General features: G+C 52.2%; 1 protein-coding gene across 3 annotated transcripts in view; it reads right to left on the reverse strand.

Annotated features, from left to right (window-relative positions):
- Positions 1 to 359: 359 nt before the first annotated feature.
- The window catches only part of SUFU (SUFU negative regulator of hedgehog signaling), a 104,380-nt gene continuing 86,765 nt past the window's right edge, over positions 360 to 17,974 (reverse strand). For all 3 annotated transcript variants that reach the window (XM_084749085.1, XM_084749083.1, XM_084749084.1), the window contains exons 9-12: positions 13,937 to 14,071; positions 11,849 to 11,987; positions 3,366 to 3,434; positions 360 to 975 (exon numbers count right to left, since the gene is read on the reverse strand). In XM_084749085.1, the coding sequence (XP_084605211.1) occupies positions 886 to 975; positions 3,366 to 3,434; positions 11,849 to 11,987; positions 13,937 to 14,071 (433 nt within the window). In that variant the 3' untranslated portion in view covers positions 360 to 885. The remainder of the gene's footprint in view (positions 976 to 3,365; positions 3,435 to 11,848; positions 11,988 to 13,936; positions 14,072 to 17,974) is intronic.

Below are 17,974 nucleotides of genomic sequence, written 5' to 3' on the forward strand. Positions count from 1 at the left end.
AGGGACTCCAGGGTGCGAGGGAAACAAAGAGCTGGAGCCCTAGGTCATAGGACGGGGAGACGGTGAGCTTTGCCCTCTCCTTGGCAGGCCTGGTTGGGTAGAAAAGGACTGGAAGACATAGCTAGGGCCACCGTGTCTTTGAGTCCCTAAAGTCCCCAGAGCCTTGTACAAAGCCTAGTTCACGTGGAAGACCGTGGCATCTCTTCCAGGCCACAGCAAATCTGAACCCGGAACTGCATGGAGTGTGTGTCAGCTGTTCCCAGGCTCCTCTGGGGCCCAGAGCTGACAGGCAGCACCAAGCACCTTCTCAGGCAGAGAGCCCCCAGACCCCTGTCTAAGAGAATGATAAAGTTCATCTCGGCATAAATCCTGTTTAAAGATCACTATATACATGGCTTCTGGACCGTCTCTGCTGAGCAATAGAAATACCGTCCGGTTTCCACAGCATAGTAAGGAAGGAAAAAACAATCGTGACGGGAGCCATCATTCCGCAGGCTGGAGCAGCCTGACTGAGCCAAAGCTCTCTGGGGTTGAACCAGGCAGTGCATCCACAGTGTGCTCTGTACACCAGGCTGCATAAAATGGTGTCTCTCTCCCCAGGAGCACATCAGTTAACCCTGCGGCAGTAGCAGGTGGGCCGGAGTGTTTTCAGGTGCAGCCTCACTCCCTCATTGGCGTGTAGGACAGGGGCCTAGTCACATGGGCTTGGCAGCTGGGAGTGAGGCCCCTGAGCAGGAGGTGAGGCCGGGCCTATGGCGGTTCAGCACTTTGTAGTCATCCTTACACTTGCCCTTTTATTCATAGGAGTCTCCTTTATAGGCTGTCACACTGGAAGTCACTGAGAGCAGCTGAGCTTTTCTTGGCCCCTGCAGGGCCTAGCCCAGGCTAGTGCAGTGGACTGTCGAACACCACGTCAGGGAGGATGGATACTTTGAGCTTCTTTTCGGGCCAGCTGTACTCTTTGGGAAGTTTAAACTGTGGAGGGAGCAAGCACAGAATGGTTAGCAGACTCATGCCTTCCAGGAGAGTGCCAGGAGAGAGGCAGCCCACTGGCCCAGACCCTGTCCCTAGGATGTTGGGGACAAGACAGGCTACTGAGGACCTCTCAAATGCTAGTCCGATGGTGCCTGCGTGTGTATGTGCATGCGAGTGTGTGTGTGTATGAAGTGTGTGTAGGTGTGTGTACCTGCATGTGTGCGTATGTGTATGTATGCATGTGTGCTCACATCCCTTCGAGTGGCTGGCCCAGGTGGCCTCTTGCACTCTCAGCAGGTTGGAGACGGAGTACTTTCCAGTCCTTTAACTGCGTGGACCTCCCTCCTCCTCTTTTCCTTGGTTCTGCCTCCAGCCACAAGCACGTAAGGAATCTGCTCCATGAGGCCCTGGGGCTGGAGGCTAGGGGACCAGCAGGGAGCAGATATTACAGGGAAGAGCTCTGACCTTGTCAGGAACTCTCTTTGTGAGGCTAGTGTGGGAAAGAGCCTGGAATCTATCCTCCATAGCTTTGTCAAAGGGTCCATGAGGAAGGAGGCTGTTCAGCCCTAGATCAGGCCCCCATGTGACCGTGCTGGGGTCTGAGGTGCAGGGTGGGGAGGGTTATGTGTTTCTCAGAAGGAAACATTCTTCACTACCTGCTGCCCAGCGGTCTCTGTTTAGAGTGACCCCAGTTGACCCCAGTTGAGAACCTTGGTCTTCCCAATTAGAATTCAACAACAGCCTTGTTTTATTTCTCTCACTTACCTGGGGTCTTCTGCTTGGGACAGGGGGAGAGGCTGACTTCTTATTCCTTCTGGGTTCTAGAACCTTCCATGTGGCCTAGCACACAGCTGGTGCTCAATAAATTCTCACTGACTTGGGGTTAGTGCAGGAGCTCTGATAACTCCCATTGCCTCAGGGCTAGGCTGCAAGTCAGGGCCAGGGAGAGGAGAAAGTCACGTTCCAGCCTGCTTGGAGAGCTGGGCTGGAGGTGGACAAAATGACACTTCCTGCCTGGCTCCCTCTGCCCTCCCTCTCTTGGGGTAACTGTAGACCCAGAACAAAGTGGAGACTGGGGCAGGGTGTGGGGATAGCCTCTGGACAGGAAAGCAAAAAAAGAAGAAGTCATTTTTAGTGACCTACTTTCCTAAGCTCCCCTTGGCTTCTGTCTCTCTTGCTTGGACTGTCCCCCTCCTGTCCACTCAACACCCAAGCTCAAAGCAGCAGCTTGACAAATGCCATCGCAGTGTGACAAGACCTCTCCGGAAGCACTTCTGGGCAGCTGGCTTTGGCCTGACTGAATGGGGAGCTCGGTCTCTGAGGCAGCGACCTGTCGGGGTGATGGCTGGCACAGACTGGGTGCTTGATAACCCTGGGATATGCAAACGGATGAACTGAGCAAGCCGGGCCCCTGGCAGGGGCAGGGAGGGCGTGGCTCTGTAGGGGTGACCTGCGCTGAGGAGTTTCTGTCTACTCTGAGTCTTTCTCTTCAACTTCTTAAACATCAGGGGCTTGTGTGGCCTGGGAGAGCTTGGATGCTCCTGCCTGGCTCCTAGGAGGTAAAGGAGCGCTTTTTGCCTCCAGTACATTAGGGCAAAGGGAGGGAAGGATGGGTCTCTGCCACAGGCAGGGGAGGGCCAGAAGGCGCTTTGGAGGCCTGGGAAGCTTGCTAATATCCCACCATCCCATGGAGCCTGCTGCCTGGGTGCTGGTTAGAGGAGGCAGGGGGAGGGGAAGGGACTTTCCAGGGTGAGGTAAGTCCCTGCAAATGAGGAGGCCAGGAACAAGGAAGAAAAACAAGAGGGATTATGGACTCCATTCCTGTACCCCTGAGAAGGAGCCAAGGGAGGCATAACCCCACCTGGCCTGCCAGTTCCTCAGGCTCTGAGCTAGCCAGGAAGAGGCTGAGAGAGGCAAGCTATAGCTGGAGAAGGAAGGGAGTGTGGTGCTTGGGTGGCCCAAGGCAAGAGCAGGAGTCCCCTTCTGCCCACTAGAACTCCCCAGTGGAATGTTCTCTGGCAGCAGACATGGGCTTTCTGTTCAGAACCTGCCAGGGAACGGCAGGGGCTGGGGAGAGCTCTAGCCTGAAGGCCCTGGCTGCTTCTTCAATGAGGTTCTCAAGAGCTGGCAATTCAGACAGTTTGCTGGGTGTCCTCACAGGGGTGGGGGTGGGGGTGGGGCAGGGGCGGTTTGTGAAACAGAAGAAAAATAAAGTCATTTAACATTCTCAGGGGCTCCTCTCTAGATTACCCCTGTACTTCAGAAAACAGCCCACAGATGTGTGAGCATATGCACACACACGCGTGCACACACAGGTGCACAACTATGCACATAGGTCCATGTTTTCAAGCCCAGCACCCCTCTAAGAGTGAGAAATCAAATGGGCTTACTTCCTCTGGAGAAGTCAGATCTTCTAAGTCTTCCAACATTTTCTCTACAAACTCTTCCGTCAACAGAATCTGGGAAAGAAAGCAAAAGGTGGTGTCTTTTTGCCAGCTGCTAAGCTAGGAGTGTTTCTTTTAGCTGTGAGGAGGGAGGGACTGTGCACTCTCAGGGTCTCACAACCCCCTGCTTGTAACTGGCTGGAGAAGGACAGAGAGGTGGGGCAGAGCCACAGAGAGGGACAGGAAAGCCGAAGGCCATGGGACAGCTCTTGCCAAGGCCCTTGCCTGATCAGGCTCACATGTTCCCGCCCTCTTCTCCCAACCATGTAGGACAAAAGGAATCTGTTTGACTTTGGGATCCAAGCCCCGTCTGGGATGTAGATGTGCCCCAGTGGAGGACAAGCCTAACACGTGCAAAGTCCTAGGTGTTATACTTAAAAACTAAGGCAGTAAGATTCGGTGATAAGATATAAGACGGCACCAGGCAGCAGAGATTATGTTGTAGAGGAGTTTATTAAATGAGCATGGGGGAGAAGGAAAGGGGGGAAGGGGTACCCCAGAGAGAGAGGGAGGGGGAGAGTAGGGGGGATAGAGGAAGAAGAGAGACCACGAGGGTCCTCTAGCCTTTTATATGACTCTGGGCAGGGCCACGCCCCGTGGCAGGTAAGCAGTGACATCACGGGTAGGCGGACTGAAGCAAAATCTTAACGCTAGGTCCCATCCCCACCACTAGAGGCGAGCAGGTAACACCTGACAAATAAATTAAAAAACAAACAAACAAACAAAAAAACCCTGAGCTTGGAGAATGAGAGCTGCTGTGGCTTTGCGGAGGGGCACAGGACTCTCACCCTCTTCCCTCCTCAGCCACAGGATGTCTCCCAGGCCGTCCCTGCAGGCCCCAGGCAGCAGCTATGCTCTTCCAGCCTTCTGAGATCCCTCTTCTCTGGGTGTCTTGTACTCCCCACTCTGCTTTGCTGTCACAGACCATCTACCCCACTGTTTGGCTGGAGTCACCTCCATCCTTGTGCCCTAAGCAAGTTCCCTCAGCCAATGGGAATGCCCACAGCTGCTCAGAGCCCTAACTGTCTCGCGCTCCTCAACCTGATGGGTCACTTTCTCAAGTGATGGCTCTCGCGGACAGCTCTGCCTGTCCACTTGTTTGGCAGACGTGTGCAACACACAAAGGAAGCATAGCAAAAAGATGCAAAGCAAAGTGAAGGGCTCCTTTCAGGGAACCCCTCCCTTTCACAAGGTTGAGAATCAAAAACTTGAGAAAATATCCCACTAAGTTTCCCTGGGGAGCTGCTCACTCTGTGGGGCAGGCACAGACGTTTCCGTGAGATAAAGTTAAGTGGCAAAGAAAGGGAGGAGAGCAAGGAGGGCTGAAGGGACTTGCAGGATCGATGGGACGCTGATGGCATGGTGGTGACAAATGACAAGGAAGTGCTCTAACATGCCAGACACTATGCTGACTGTTTACACCTTATCTCTTTCAGTCTCCTTCCAGATTGGGAAACTGAGGCACAGAGCAGTTATAGTATCTGCCCTGTGGGGCCAAAGCAAGATCATATCCCAATCATGGTTTGGCCTGAAACATTGACTCATATATTCATCCTTTTAGGACAAGCAAGTCTGTTTCCCACTCAACTAGCAGTTCCCTGCAGGAACAGGACCCGCCTTCCCCAAACAGGAGCAAACAGCTCTGACCAGGAGTGAGGGAGACAGGGGGGGAGTGAAGGACAGAGGGAGGGAGGGAGAGTGAGGGAGCATGGGAACGCCAACATGTCCACCCAAGGTACTCGGTCCTTTTCCTCCTCCAAGATCTGAGTGGGTGGCTGGCTCTGTTCAGTCTGTCTGGCACTTTCTGGTCCTCAGCCACATCCAGTCACACCTGGCCTTCCTTCCTGGAGCCAGAGCCCTCCTCTTCTCATCCCATGGGTCCCCTCCCCCAAGCCGAGTTTCTCCACTGGTTATCACCAGTCCGCTTGGGTAATATAAAGTCACATTCATATTTTTGGCATTTCCGGGGCCTGTTGCCATCTCTGGCAATGCTAGCACAAACCCAGTTATACTACTGTGACTCCTTCCCAGCTCATTTCTAACCTACAAATAATCTGGAGGGAGAGGGGCTTTCGGCCCGAATGGTAAATAGGTCTGGCTGAGGTGCTGGGAGTAAAGTGGGGTGGGGGTGGGGGGCTTCTAAGGATGGTGGCCACCCAAGGAGGCTCCCAAGGGTGTTTTTCAACAACAGGAAAGGTGAGGCCACCAACAGTCCAGTCCTAAGCCCTCTGTCAAAGGTCTGGGACTGGTGAGTTATGGAGGCTTTCAGCAGAGCTGCCACCAAGTGTGGCACCATCTGTGTGTGGACTTAATTTTGTGCTCTGTTGGGGGAGGGGGCAACAAGACCCCCAAACGGGGACAAATCCTAGCTGTTCCTTCATTTTCACTTGTGATGATTTGCTGGTTTCTGCTGGAAAACCCACATTGCTTTAAAAGAATTAAAGGGGAAAAATTATACATGAGATCCACATAATATTAAGGGTGACATTCTCTGCAAAGAAACATGCCGACTGTCATAGCTCCAGGCACCTGATTTAATTTCCTTTGGGAGTTAAACCTTAGATGCTTGGACTGAACAAACAGGCCCTGTTCTTTGTATATTTCAGAGCTGGAGCTGAGAATGTTAACAGATCTTATCAACAGGATCCTGGAGATAGACAGCTGTGATGGAGCAGCTCCTGGGAGCTCTCCCTGGGAACAGACTCGCCGTTGTGATGCCGCTGTGGGAAAAGCCACTGCAGGTCTAGGGCTCAGGGCTTCTGAAGTGTCCTGTCCCCGTAGGGTGGCCAGCCTCTGCCACAATAATCAGAACAGCAAGGACTGCCTCAGCAAAAACGGCCACTCACAAGAGCGGTAGGTGCCTGGCCTACACGCAGGCTCTGTGCTGTGTGCCGGTGCTCTTCACTGAGCCCTGCCATGGGCTTGGAAGGGAGACTCCAGCTCTCAATGTGCAGGTGACTGTGTGCTGAGAAGGAGAAGACACTCTTCCTGACTTCAGAACAGTGCCTGCCTGGTGGGGATGGCGCACGCGCTCTTCCTGTTTGGGGAAGGAGCGCCAGCTCTAAAGGCGTGTATACTCAGGGCTCACCTCTTACTGGGGGGGAGGTAATGGCACCTTTTACCAGTAGCCTGGAAAAACAGCCCCTTCAACCTAGCCAGGAGTACATCTTCTAATTTCAATAGGGCTAGAGCCTGAGTACACACAGCTGCTAACAACAAACAAGCAAGCAAACAAACAAACAAACAAGAAGAGCATGCTGCCTAACGGGGAAGGAAGGCATGCTATGTGCCACCGAGCCTTCTTGCGGGCTGGAATCCATGCTTTTTATTTTTATTTTTTTCTTCTTTTCAATGTTTTGAGACAGAGTATCTCTATTTACTCCTGGAACTTCCTATGTAAGCCAAATTGGTCTCAAGCTCACAGAGACCCTGCTGCCTCTGCCTCGCCAGTCATTGGGCTTAAAGGCCTGCACCAGCACACCTCGCTCTGAGCCCATGCATTTGAACAGTTCCTCTGGCCCAGAAAAGAGCAGGAGAAATAATGACAAATCATCGCAGTGAGTACTGCACTCTATTATGCTTGCATGGATGAAGAACTGGGACAAAACACTGAGGTTTAAGTACAAATAGCTGTTGGAGAGAAGAGACCCTCTGATGAGAGAGGAAGGGCCCCTGGACCAATCTGAGTAACCTGTTGCTCTGGAGGGCTCTAGACGCCCTCTGGACCAGCATACCCCAGGCAATGCAAGACACCTGCATTCTCACAGGGCACCACAAGAGATCACAGTGGGAGGAAGCGCTAGGAAGAGGCCCAGAGAAGGAGGACTGAGCATAGGGCACACCAACAGTTGGTGGCTACAGCTCTACCACTATTTGACTGGCTGTGAGGGCCCTGTCAGCTGGAGAGAGAGTTTGGAGTCGAGGCTCACAGCTCACTCCAGTGGGGTCACAACACAGGACAAGTGCAGCACAGTTGAACAACCTGGCCCATTGGTGGTGAGAAAGGATTGTCAACAACCTGTCAATTCTCCAGGCTCCAGCAAGTTCCAGAAAGGAACCTGAAAAGTGATCTTTTGTTGGTACCTGCCCTGGGCAGGCCCGGCTGCACTGCAGGCAGGGGCTGGACTGCTACAAATCTGACACTCATTCCAAGGTCTGCGGTCACCAGATTTCTGAGTGGCTGACAATGCCATTCCTTCCTCCGTATGATGACAATCCACACTTTGTCTTGCTCCTTGTTTGCTCCTTGTGTTGACACGCTGTTCTGCTTCCCAGCACGTTTGGCTTTCCTTCCCTCCCCTTCCCGTTCTCCAGGAAGGACATGTGCTCTCTAAAGAGGCAGGGCCTGCCAAAGAGCAGCTCTGGCACTCATGCCGGCTTGAGGCAGGGACAGGGAAGGGCCCCTCCTGCTGTTCCCCTTTCCCCCAACTCTGGCAGACAAAGGCCAGAAAACAGCCTGTAGACACTCCCATGCTGGGAGGGCCAGAGGCATGTGCCCGTGAGCAGTGAGGGCACTCACTCGCTTCCTGCTCTGGGTGGGTGGTGAGAAGTTGGCTTTGGTGGCCAGGAGCAGGCTCAGATTCCTGCTCTGTTGACACAGCAGGGAGTTACAGGAACAGGACTGGACAATGAGGTCTTGAGACAGCCTAAGCCAAGGTCTCCAAAGGAGGCAGGTACAGGTAGGCCCACCAGTAGGAGAAATGCTAGGCACCAGAAAGGAGGTGCCACGGGCTGGGCTGGGGGCTCCCAGGTTGCCTTGGCGTGCATGGAGACAGAAGAGCACAGGCTGAAGCAATCTGGGGAGCCTGTTCCTGGGCTGGGGTAGGGTTCAGCAGAGGCTTCCCACTGGGAACAGCTGGGAGGTGTCTTCTCCCAAGCCAGGACCTCCTATTGGGCTGCTAGGGAGTGGCTGGGACTAAGGGCGCCACCTGGGTGAGCTGTCAGACACCACACAGCTGAGAAAGCATTGCAGGGCCTAAAAACAATAATCTCATGTTTGGTCATATGACCTCTCTGTGACCTCTGAGACTGAAGCTTCTCTCCTTCAGATTGCCCTGGCTAAGAACTGATGACAGAATGAACTCGGCTCTGGCCGGAGCTCTGCTCAGAAGACTGACAGCTTAGGGTCAACAGGCCAAGGAAGAAGCATGCCACAGCCCCAGTGAAGGGACGCTAGGGGCAAGAGAGGACATCGTCAGGCCTGTTCCTGGGTCTGGGGACCTCCTCAGGAAGCTCTGGCCTTACAGGCCCTATGATCTTAAGGGCGACACAAGGCAGGGTACACGAAACCAGGTCTCTTCTCTGGAAAGAGTCTGGGCTTGAGCCGACTCCTGCCTCTGCAGCAGCCCCCAGTATGTGTCTCTACTAGCCCTCTCCTCCAGGGCCTTAGGTCTTGACTCCCTCAGGCTTGGGTCCCCCTGAGGTGGTAGGAAGCAGGGCAGCAGGTGGCAGACCAGGATGAGGTAGGTAGGTACAGGAACTTGTCTGAGGCCATCCCACTAGCTCTGAAAAAGGGGCTCTGGCTCTCTAACCTTCCAGCCCTCCTTTCCCAGCACAGGGGGATGGATTCCTTGCCTTTCCCTAAGAGATAACTGGCCTGGGCTGGCAGCCAGGACAAGGTGCCAGGGCTGGGAGGGAGAGCTTCAAAGGCTGCTGAAGGCTGATGCAAGACAGTCTCCCTGGCCCTCCCACGTCAGCAGTGACTCACAGGGGTAGTTCAAGCAGCAGCCAACAGACAGAAGTCTGGGTCTCTCCATATCCTATGCCAGCTGCATTCCGCTGCCTTCTGCCCACAATAGGCCTGGGTACACAGGCTCTAGGAGGGACCCGGACCCGGGGAGTGACAGAAGCCTCTAAAGTGCAGGCGCAGGTCTCTGGGTGTAGAGTTCTCCCCTCCAAACAGGCCTGGGCCCCTTGGCATAGTGAGGCTTGATCTGTGACTTTGAGTGGAGTCCTATAGACTGGCTCTTGAGAAGCAACAGAGGCCCACAAGTCATTACAAGCCTAGTTTCCACAAGCCTGGGAGCTGCCTGTGACCACAGAGGCAAGACCCTAAAGGGAAAGTCAGGCTAGCGGTCAGAAGCAGAAAATGCTGATGCTCTCAGGAGGGGAGGAAGGCTGATGTGGGTGTTGGCTTCACTGCTGAGAACCCGGCTGGCTGGGGCAGGCAGATGGAGAGTTTCCCAGGGCTCCTTGCAAAGAGCCTGAGAAACCCCTTGGTGATCAAGGGTGCGTGCCTGGAGGGTGGGCCCTGAGCCAGTCTTCCCAGGACTCTCCTGAGGGGCGGCCTGTGGTGGACCACACTAATGAGCCCATAACAGGCCTTTGATTAAGCAGCTCCTAGCACAGCAACTTGATTGAAACATGCCGAGGCCAGCAACTCGTTCCCACCGCTCCCTGGTTCCCCAGGCAACAGCCCACGGGAGGGGACCCAAGTGCTGGGAGTCGGAGGGTGCTGCAGGCCCCAACTCATTGAGGGGCTGCCCGTGTGTGTGTGTGTGTGTGTGTGTGTGTGTGTGTGTGTGTGTGTGTGTTGGGGATGGTGTAGTGCCAAGAGTGGGAACACAAGGGGATTAGGAACTTGGTAATTGGGTGGGGTGCAGGAAGCTTCCTTCCAGAAGTCTAAGGGGCTGCCAGATATCTGCTGAGTCTTCTAAGGACCCAGGTTTCTGAGCAGCTGAAAATCAGAGATGCTGACCATCTCAGCCCTCAGGCAGGAAGATGTAAGGATGACAGAACAGAAGGGCAAGAAGGGCAGGTACTTTTCTTTAGTCTTAGGGAGACCCCAGCCTAATTTCCTCTTCAAAATAATGCTTGAACTGCCAGTTCGCAGACACATGAACTATGAGGGTGCTTCTGCTAAGACCTGCTGGCACTGCATCGCTTACTGGCATAACGGTCTGTGGCCTCTGTGGCTGGGGTCTCCTGAGGGGTCACCATCTCCCACCTCCATACTAGTTCTATCCATGGGAAGAGACCTGTGTCCTCTGGTTGTCAGTGATCAGGGAGGCTACGGTGGGAGTGGGGATGGGGGAGGCCTTTCCCACTTGTGCTGGGCTCATTTCAAATGTTACACTTCAAAGCTTTTGCTACAGTAACTACCAGCACCACACAGACAGAAATCTAATGTTACCAAGTGGGACTTTTAAAATGTATTTATAACTTTATGGTTCAAAGTAATTTTGTTATGAAACAATGTAATAACAACAGTGGAAAAAGGCAAGATAATTTATGGAACACAATATCCCTAAAGCACTAGCTTCCATTTCTGCCTCTGGGCTTAGTTTGAGAAGAGTGGTTGGTGTCCTTTGTTTGCTGTTTGTTTTAATTAAGGGTTAGGGCTTTGGTGGTGGGCAGGGAGGAGGTTGCTCTGAGGGAGGAGGGCATCAGCGGCAAGCAGACACAAGCAGATGCAGGCATCCCTATATTAAGAATAGTGAAGACCCCAGACTGGTTATCCACAAAGCCAGTGTGGCTCTCTTCCTTCTTACTGTAATCCCCCCATGCTTTCTCTAACACGCCCACCACAGACAAAGCTTGGTTACCTTTTAGATGAAGATCAGATTATCTTTCCTCAGCCCCCGGAATCTCTTTCTTTTTCTTTCTTTTTCCTTTTTCTTTTTAGATATGATCTCACTTTGAAGCCCTAGCTGACCTGGAACTCAAATTCATAGAGGTCCCCCTGTCTCTGCCTCCCAAGTGCTGGATTAAAGGTATACATCAACACATCTGGTCCTGATTCCCTTTCTTGATATTCTAGTGAAAGGTAGGTAAATTGCTTTTCCTCTACTCCGAAACACAACCCAAAGCCAAGAAGTATGGCAGACCAAGTTAGTGACCTTTTAGAGATAGGGCAGGGCAGGCACTGGAAAGAGGCTGATGGCTCTCAGCCCCAAGTACTGTTCTTGACATCAGCTTTGGTCCTTGCTCCAAGCAGAAGAGCAGAAGAACAGAATGCGCTGGACAAGCCATCAGTTCTGCTCAGTGGTTTCCATCAGGAGCAAAAGGGAGCAACTGACTGGTCAGTGGGACACTCTGGCCACTGTGACCTGCCCATTCTGGTCACAGAGTTCACTTCGTATAAATTCTGGTGAGGTTTCCATATAGTCACGGTAGACTGGCATATACATATTTCACCCTCGAGTTTTGTACCTTGATTTCCCAGGGTAGTGGGAAGTTTTCTACTTCTCACATGTGATTTCCATTGTCATTAGTGGTTCCACCAGTGGCCATGAGGGAGACAGGAAGTGGCCCTGGAGCTGTGACAACAGCAGTGGCACTCAAGTTCATAAGCACACACAGAGCTCAGGCTACGCATCCAAGATGCAGCTCTCACTCAGGATGGGAGCAAGAGGGAGCTGCTCTGGAGGGAGGGCAGGCAGCAAGGGGAGGTGAAAGACAAGACAGAAGGAACAAAACGTGCGGCTCACTTGTAACCAGGGTCCATGAGCTGCGTAAGGGTGCTCCTCGGTGGCGAAGGCGCCTTCCACGCCCGTGGACACAAATGTGATGGCCATGTCACCTGTGATACTCTTGTAGGTGAAGTGCCGGCCATGCAGGAGTCTGCCCCTGGGGATGGGAACATGGAAACTGTGGTTCCAGGCCTAGAAACACAGTCCCTAGCCGAGGTGCTGGAGCTACTGTGCAAGTTCCCTAAGGCACAATGCCTGGCCGGTGCCCTCCTGATGGCCCACCTGCCTGCTAACAGGGGACTTTAACCAAAAGTCTCCATTGTAGTGTATCACAGCGAAAGGCCGTCACCACCAGTTCTCAGAAGATGCCCTTCCAACCGGCTCCTAGCCAGTAGACACACTAGATCAGAGCTCAAAGATCCTCAGGGAATGTGAGAACACGGAGGCCAGAGAGGACAGTTAACAGTGTGCCCAGCGTTGTGCCTAGCACGAAGGGCTTGTGTCCTCCACAAGGATACTTCTGTGCCCACAAAGAATCTTCCATTTGTTCTGGGCTTTCCTGTAACACGTATGCAGTTATCCTAGAAATCTTTAAAAATGCAAAAACAAAAAATCTGAAGCCAAGCAGGGTCACTGCATGAAGTGACCACTAGTCACTAGTCTGGAAATACGCATGGAGGAAGGGCAGGCATGCCAGGCACTGAAGTCAGTTTTGCTTCCGCCGGCTGCTTCAGATTAACCGTTCCCCAGGCTAAAAGCCCAAGCCAGTGAGTGCCCAGGAAGGTGGAAGCTGGTGGCAGCCCTGGGAGGTCCTGTTCACTCAGACCACTGGCTGACCTACCTTTGCCGTGCTGCTCAGGGTAGTTGGCTAAGGCTGGCTAAACTCTTAACTCCTCCCCCCACTTCTCCTGGCTCTTACATCCGTGGGCAGGGTTCAAACCATGCAATTCCTTTTTCCTTGTCACCGTCCCCTCACGTTTAGAGGGATTCTTGTTGCTTTTTCTGCTAGCGAAGTGAGGCTGGAACTCAAAAGGGTTTGAAAGAGGGCAGCTGCAAGAGCTCCTTGTGCAGTGTTCTGAACAGAGCTGAATTCTGGCTACAGGGCAGGCAGTTCTGAGTCTCACAGCTGCAGAAGAGACACAGCTGGGCTTCTGGTCCCTCAAGGAGTCTGCTGGGCTGGTCACTGGGTTTTGTAAAGAACTGAGTGTCTTGCATCAAGTGAGAGGAAGTACAGCCCAACCTGACAGAACCTTCCCACCCCTGATAGCTCAATATGACCGACCTATGACCCAGCTTATGGGGATGGCAGGGCCATCCTAGACCTTCTTGCTCATTGGACCTTCCAAAAGGGACAGGGCTGAAAAACACTTCCTGGACAAATGAGAGATCTCAGCATCTAGTCCCCAAGGAGTCTGACTTTGAAATTTCTCAGAGAATCAGATGATAGACAGCCAGGTGTAGGCTACACACCTTTAATGTAAGCACTCAGATGCAGGGCTCGCTGTGAGTTCAAGGCCAGCCAGGGCCACATAGTGAGACTCTGTCTCAATAAACAAACAATTAGGACTGGAGAGATAGCTCAGAGGTTAAGAGCACACTGTCTTCTCTTCCAGAGGTCCTGAGTTCCATTCCCAGCAACTACATGGTGGCTCACAACCATCTACACAATCTAATGTCCTCTTCTGGCATTCAGGTGTACATGTAGATAGGGCACTCATATACATAAAATAAATAAAAATTAAAATAAAATAAACAAAGAATAAAATAAAATAAAAAACCAACCCAGATGACAGACCAAAGTGGGTGGTGCTCTGTGCCTGGGGCTGTCACTGCTCTAGGTTGACAGATGCAGAATAGTTTATCTCTAGGAACAAATTGCAGGACCATCTGGCCTTGCTACTCCGCTTTTAGACTTTTCAACCACCTGCAATGCCCAGAGGCTTGGATGGGGGAGACACTGACGAGACCAGTAGCAGAGTCCCAAAGCCCCGCCCAGGACAGAATTGAGTGGCTCTCTTCCACCTCCAGCCCTTAACTCTGCCCACAGGTACCTGTCCAGTTAAAATGGCGAACTTGAAGCTTTACATGGGCTGATGTGCAGCTCACCTGAGGCACAGAGGGATGAGGGCTCCTGACTCCTGGTTAAATTTCAGATGCACGCTCTCGAGCTGCCGCGTGCGGATCAGCTCGTGGGGGATCACGGCCGTGGAGCTGTCACTTCCCAAGCTGTCCTTGCGGCTTCTGCGAAGCAAGCACATGGGGGAGGGCACAGAGGGGAATAAATGGGACTTTTGGCAGAGTTCCTGCTTAGCAACCACGGTGCCTGTTAACTGCAGTAACAGTCACCTTCACTAAGCTCTAGCCAAGGGTCAGGGTGGTGCCAAGCACTTCTCACTGGCTAGCTACAGCCCCTGACGCCCATGAGGTGGGCTGAGGGGCTAAGCTGCTTGCCCAGGCTGCACAGCAAGTGAAGAGGTGGAGCTGGCACTTGACGTGAAGTCGCTCAGGTTCTAGAGCCCACATCTTTGGCCAACAACACACAAACATTCACAGCACAGTGGCTTGTTTTGCCCAGGAAATCAACAGGCACTCTAAAGAGACTTTCTTTTCCTTCCCTGAAGCTCTAGAGGCTCTTAGCTCTCCAAGGTGACATGGGACAGCAGCTCAAGGTCAGGCTGGCTGACCCTAGTGGGGTTCTGAGCAAGCCCACTCCTTCCTGCCCAGGGCCAGGCAAGACAGTGACATAAGTGATACCCAGAGAGCAGGGCGCTCCTCGCTGAGGGGTAAATACTGGGCTCTTAGGAATCAGTCAGATGCGTGTGAAGTCAATGAGCTTCACTGGGGTGTGTGTGTGTGTGTGTGTGTGTGTGTGTGTGTGTGTGTGTGTGTGTAGTATGTATGGTGTGGTGTTTGTTGTGTGGCATGTGAGTGCAGTGTGTATGGTGTGGTATTTGTATGTTGTGTGGCATGTATGTATGTGTGTATGGTGTTTGTGGTATGATGTGGATGTTTAGTGTATGTATGTGTGTGGTGTGTATGTGTGTGCGTGTGTGCGGTGTAAGTGGTGTGTGTGATATGGTGTGTGTATGTGGTGATATGTAGTATATGTGGTGTGAGTGTGTTGTGTGTGTGTATGTAAGCCCTGAGCTAGATTCCCTCTGACAGTGACCTTGGCCCGGCTAAGCTGTCCTTGTCCATCATGACCCCTCCAGCTCAGTTCTCCACCCACAGCTTCTCCCACAGTTGGACTACTGGGCTCTTGTCATCTAACTTTTGCTTTTCAAATCCAGCTGTCCTTACTGACCTCTCAAATCTACCCCAGGAGGAGAAGAGGGCCATCCATGTAAAAGGCGGGACTCTGGTTTGGGCTGTGAAACCCAGAACAATTATTTAAGTGTCCACCAGAATACTAGGAGAGGAGCGTTCATTTTTTGTTTGTTTGTTTGTTTGCTTGCTTGTTTTTAAATCGTTCAAGCAGCAGGCAGGAACTGGACAGCCAGCCACCCAGGAGCAGGCCTCATCTTACAATGGAGGGTGAGCACAGGGGCTCGTATGCAGTGATGCACCTGACAGGCAGGGCCCTGCCCAGGGCAAGCCTGAGGTCAGCACTGGCAGCAAGGCTGTGGCTCAGCCGCCCCTCTCACCAGGTCCCCCCAGGACCCACCCCAGATGACTCCTCCATCACCAAGGCAGCCCTTCCTGCGTTCCCAAAGCTGCCTTGGGAACTGCCTTTCCCTTGGCAAGCACTTTCACAAGAACTCTGAAGGAGACAAACACTGGCCAAGAGGGCCACAGCATTTCAAGATCGGAAAGAAACTCAACCTGTTTAATTTACCTCTTTCCTTTTCAAAAGGAGGAAATATCCAAGGCCAAACAAAGAGCATGCCTGTGGCAGGGCAGCTTGTGATGCTCGTGCTTCTGACCACATTCTAGGCCTGCCTTCCAAGGAAGGCAACCCCTCATCTCATCCAGGCACCAATGATGGGTGCAGAGGTGATATGGGGGTGGCCCCTGGGGCCTAAACAAGAGCAGAACACAGGAAACAACAGCAGCCATGTTTGTCGAGTGCTTCCTCTGTGCCCAGCTCTCCATTAAACACACAGGTTCACTCACTGGGTCCTCACAGCAAGCATGGAAACTCTATAGCCCTTGTGTAAATAAAATGAGCAGAGATAACATCAAGGTTACAGTGGGAGTTTATTTTGGGGGTGCTGGGGCTGAAACACAGAGTTTCGTGCATGCTAGGCAAATGCTTTACCACTGAGCTCCACCCTGAACCCCACTGAGTAAGTTAGATGGCAAAGCCAGGATGTGAGGCTTATCTGATAACAGGTCCTCCTATCCCTGTGCTGCCCTGTGGGGCTGAGGCCTGGGCTGCTGGGAGCCAGCATTCTGGAGGATCCCAGTCTCAATGGGACTGGCAAAACTGCTGATGAATAGCCATGGGAGGTAGGGTCGGGGCTGGTAGAGAAGAATCACAGAACACACAGGGCTAGAGAGTCTCAAGCTGGAGGGAAAAATAAATTGTTGAAAGTCAGCTAAAGTCACCTTGGTAACTGCCACAACACTCACCCAAGAAAGAGGACACCAAAACCAACTGCAAACAGCTTTAAAGAAGCGGCAAAGAGCTTAATCATCCCAAGAATTAATGTGACAAGTGCCCACATTTACACCTCCCACCAACCTTCAATCATTTGAGAAAACATACTTTAATCTTTTAAGAAAAAAAAAAAGAACTCAAAATGCTAGATGTGCATTCTGGAGCCTGGCACTTCCGGCATGCTGCCTCAGTGGAAAGGCGGCTGCTTCTCACAGGCGGGAGCCCAGCTTTTTGCTGATTTGTTTTTTCTGGACATCGATGCAGAAGCATGAATTATTTGTGTGGGCTGGGTGAGGTATTAAATCTGCAGCCGACACAGGTTTGCAATGTTTTGCATGGTTGTCAGCTTAATCTTAGTCATAAAAAAATAAGTAGTGTGCTCGGCAGCGTGGCCTAATTTTTCAGCTGGGCTTTCTCCCTGAGTTCTTCACAGAGGAGAAGGCAGAGCTATTGGGGGTGGGGCTGGGAAGAAGACAGGCTTCTCGGGAGGCACAACCCACAGCCACCCGGGAGGCCTGGGGACATGGGACCAGAGGCATGCTCTAAGAGGCAGAGTAACGAACATCAAGGGTTCACATCCTAGGTAACTTTGGCAAATGACTTTTTCTTTTCTTTCTTTCTTTCTCTTCTTTTTTTTTTTTGTTATTGTTTTCTTTCTTTTTTAAAATATTTATTTATTGTATATGAGTGCTTTATCTGCAGAAGAGGGCATCAGATCACATTATAGATGGTTTTGAGCCACCATGTGGTTGCTGGGAATTGAACTCAGGACCTCTGGAAGAGCAGGCGGCGATTTTAACCACTGAGCCATCTCTCCAGCCCGTTGTTGTTTTTCGAGACAGGGTTTCTCCGTGTAGCCTTGACTGTCCTGGACTTGCTTTGTAGACCAGGCTGGCCTTAAACTCACAGGGATCCACCTGCCTCTGCCCCCTGAGTGCTGTGATTAAAGGCATGCACCACCACTGCCCGGCGACTTTTTTCTTTTTTGAGACAAGGTCTTGCCATGTAGCCTAAGCTGCTCTTTTTTTCTTTTTAATTTTATTACATTTATTTATTTAGTGTGCATGCATGCGTGCACAGATGTGCCGGTGTGTGTAGAGGTCAGAGGACAGCTTCCGGGGCTTAGTTCTCTCCTACCAGGTGGAGCCCCAGGATTAGACTCAGGCCATCGGGCTTTGTGGCAACTGCCTTTATCTGTTGAAGCGTGGTAGCCCCCCACCCCTCGAATTCCCAGGTTGGTCTTGAACACACATTGCTATCCTCCTGACTCAGCCTCTGGAGCACTAGGATTCCAGGTGTGCCATCATGTGCTTTACAGAACTTAACCTTTTCCCTAAGCTTCAATACCTCCTAGGGCCACCATCCTCTTTAAATGAGGCATCTAACAGTGCATGGGGTGCTGCAGGTGCTTTTTGGCTCCAGCAAGAATGTCTGCTGTTATCCTGGGCCCAGGATCCAACTGCCTCCGGCCAGGTCAGTTCCCTGCTGAGCAAAGGTCTTGAAAGGGAGACCAGGAGTAAATGCTTTTAGGTCCTGCTCAACCA

This window comes from Acomys minous (assembly GCF_964271855.1).
Source record: "Acomys minous genome assembly, chromosome: 2".
NCBI classification, from domain to species: Eukaryota; Metazoa; Chordata; class Mammalia; order Rodentia; family Muridae; genus Acomys; species Acomys minous.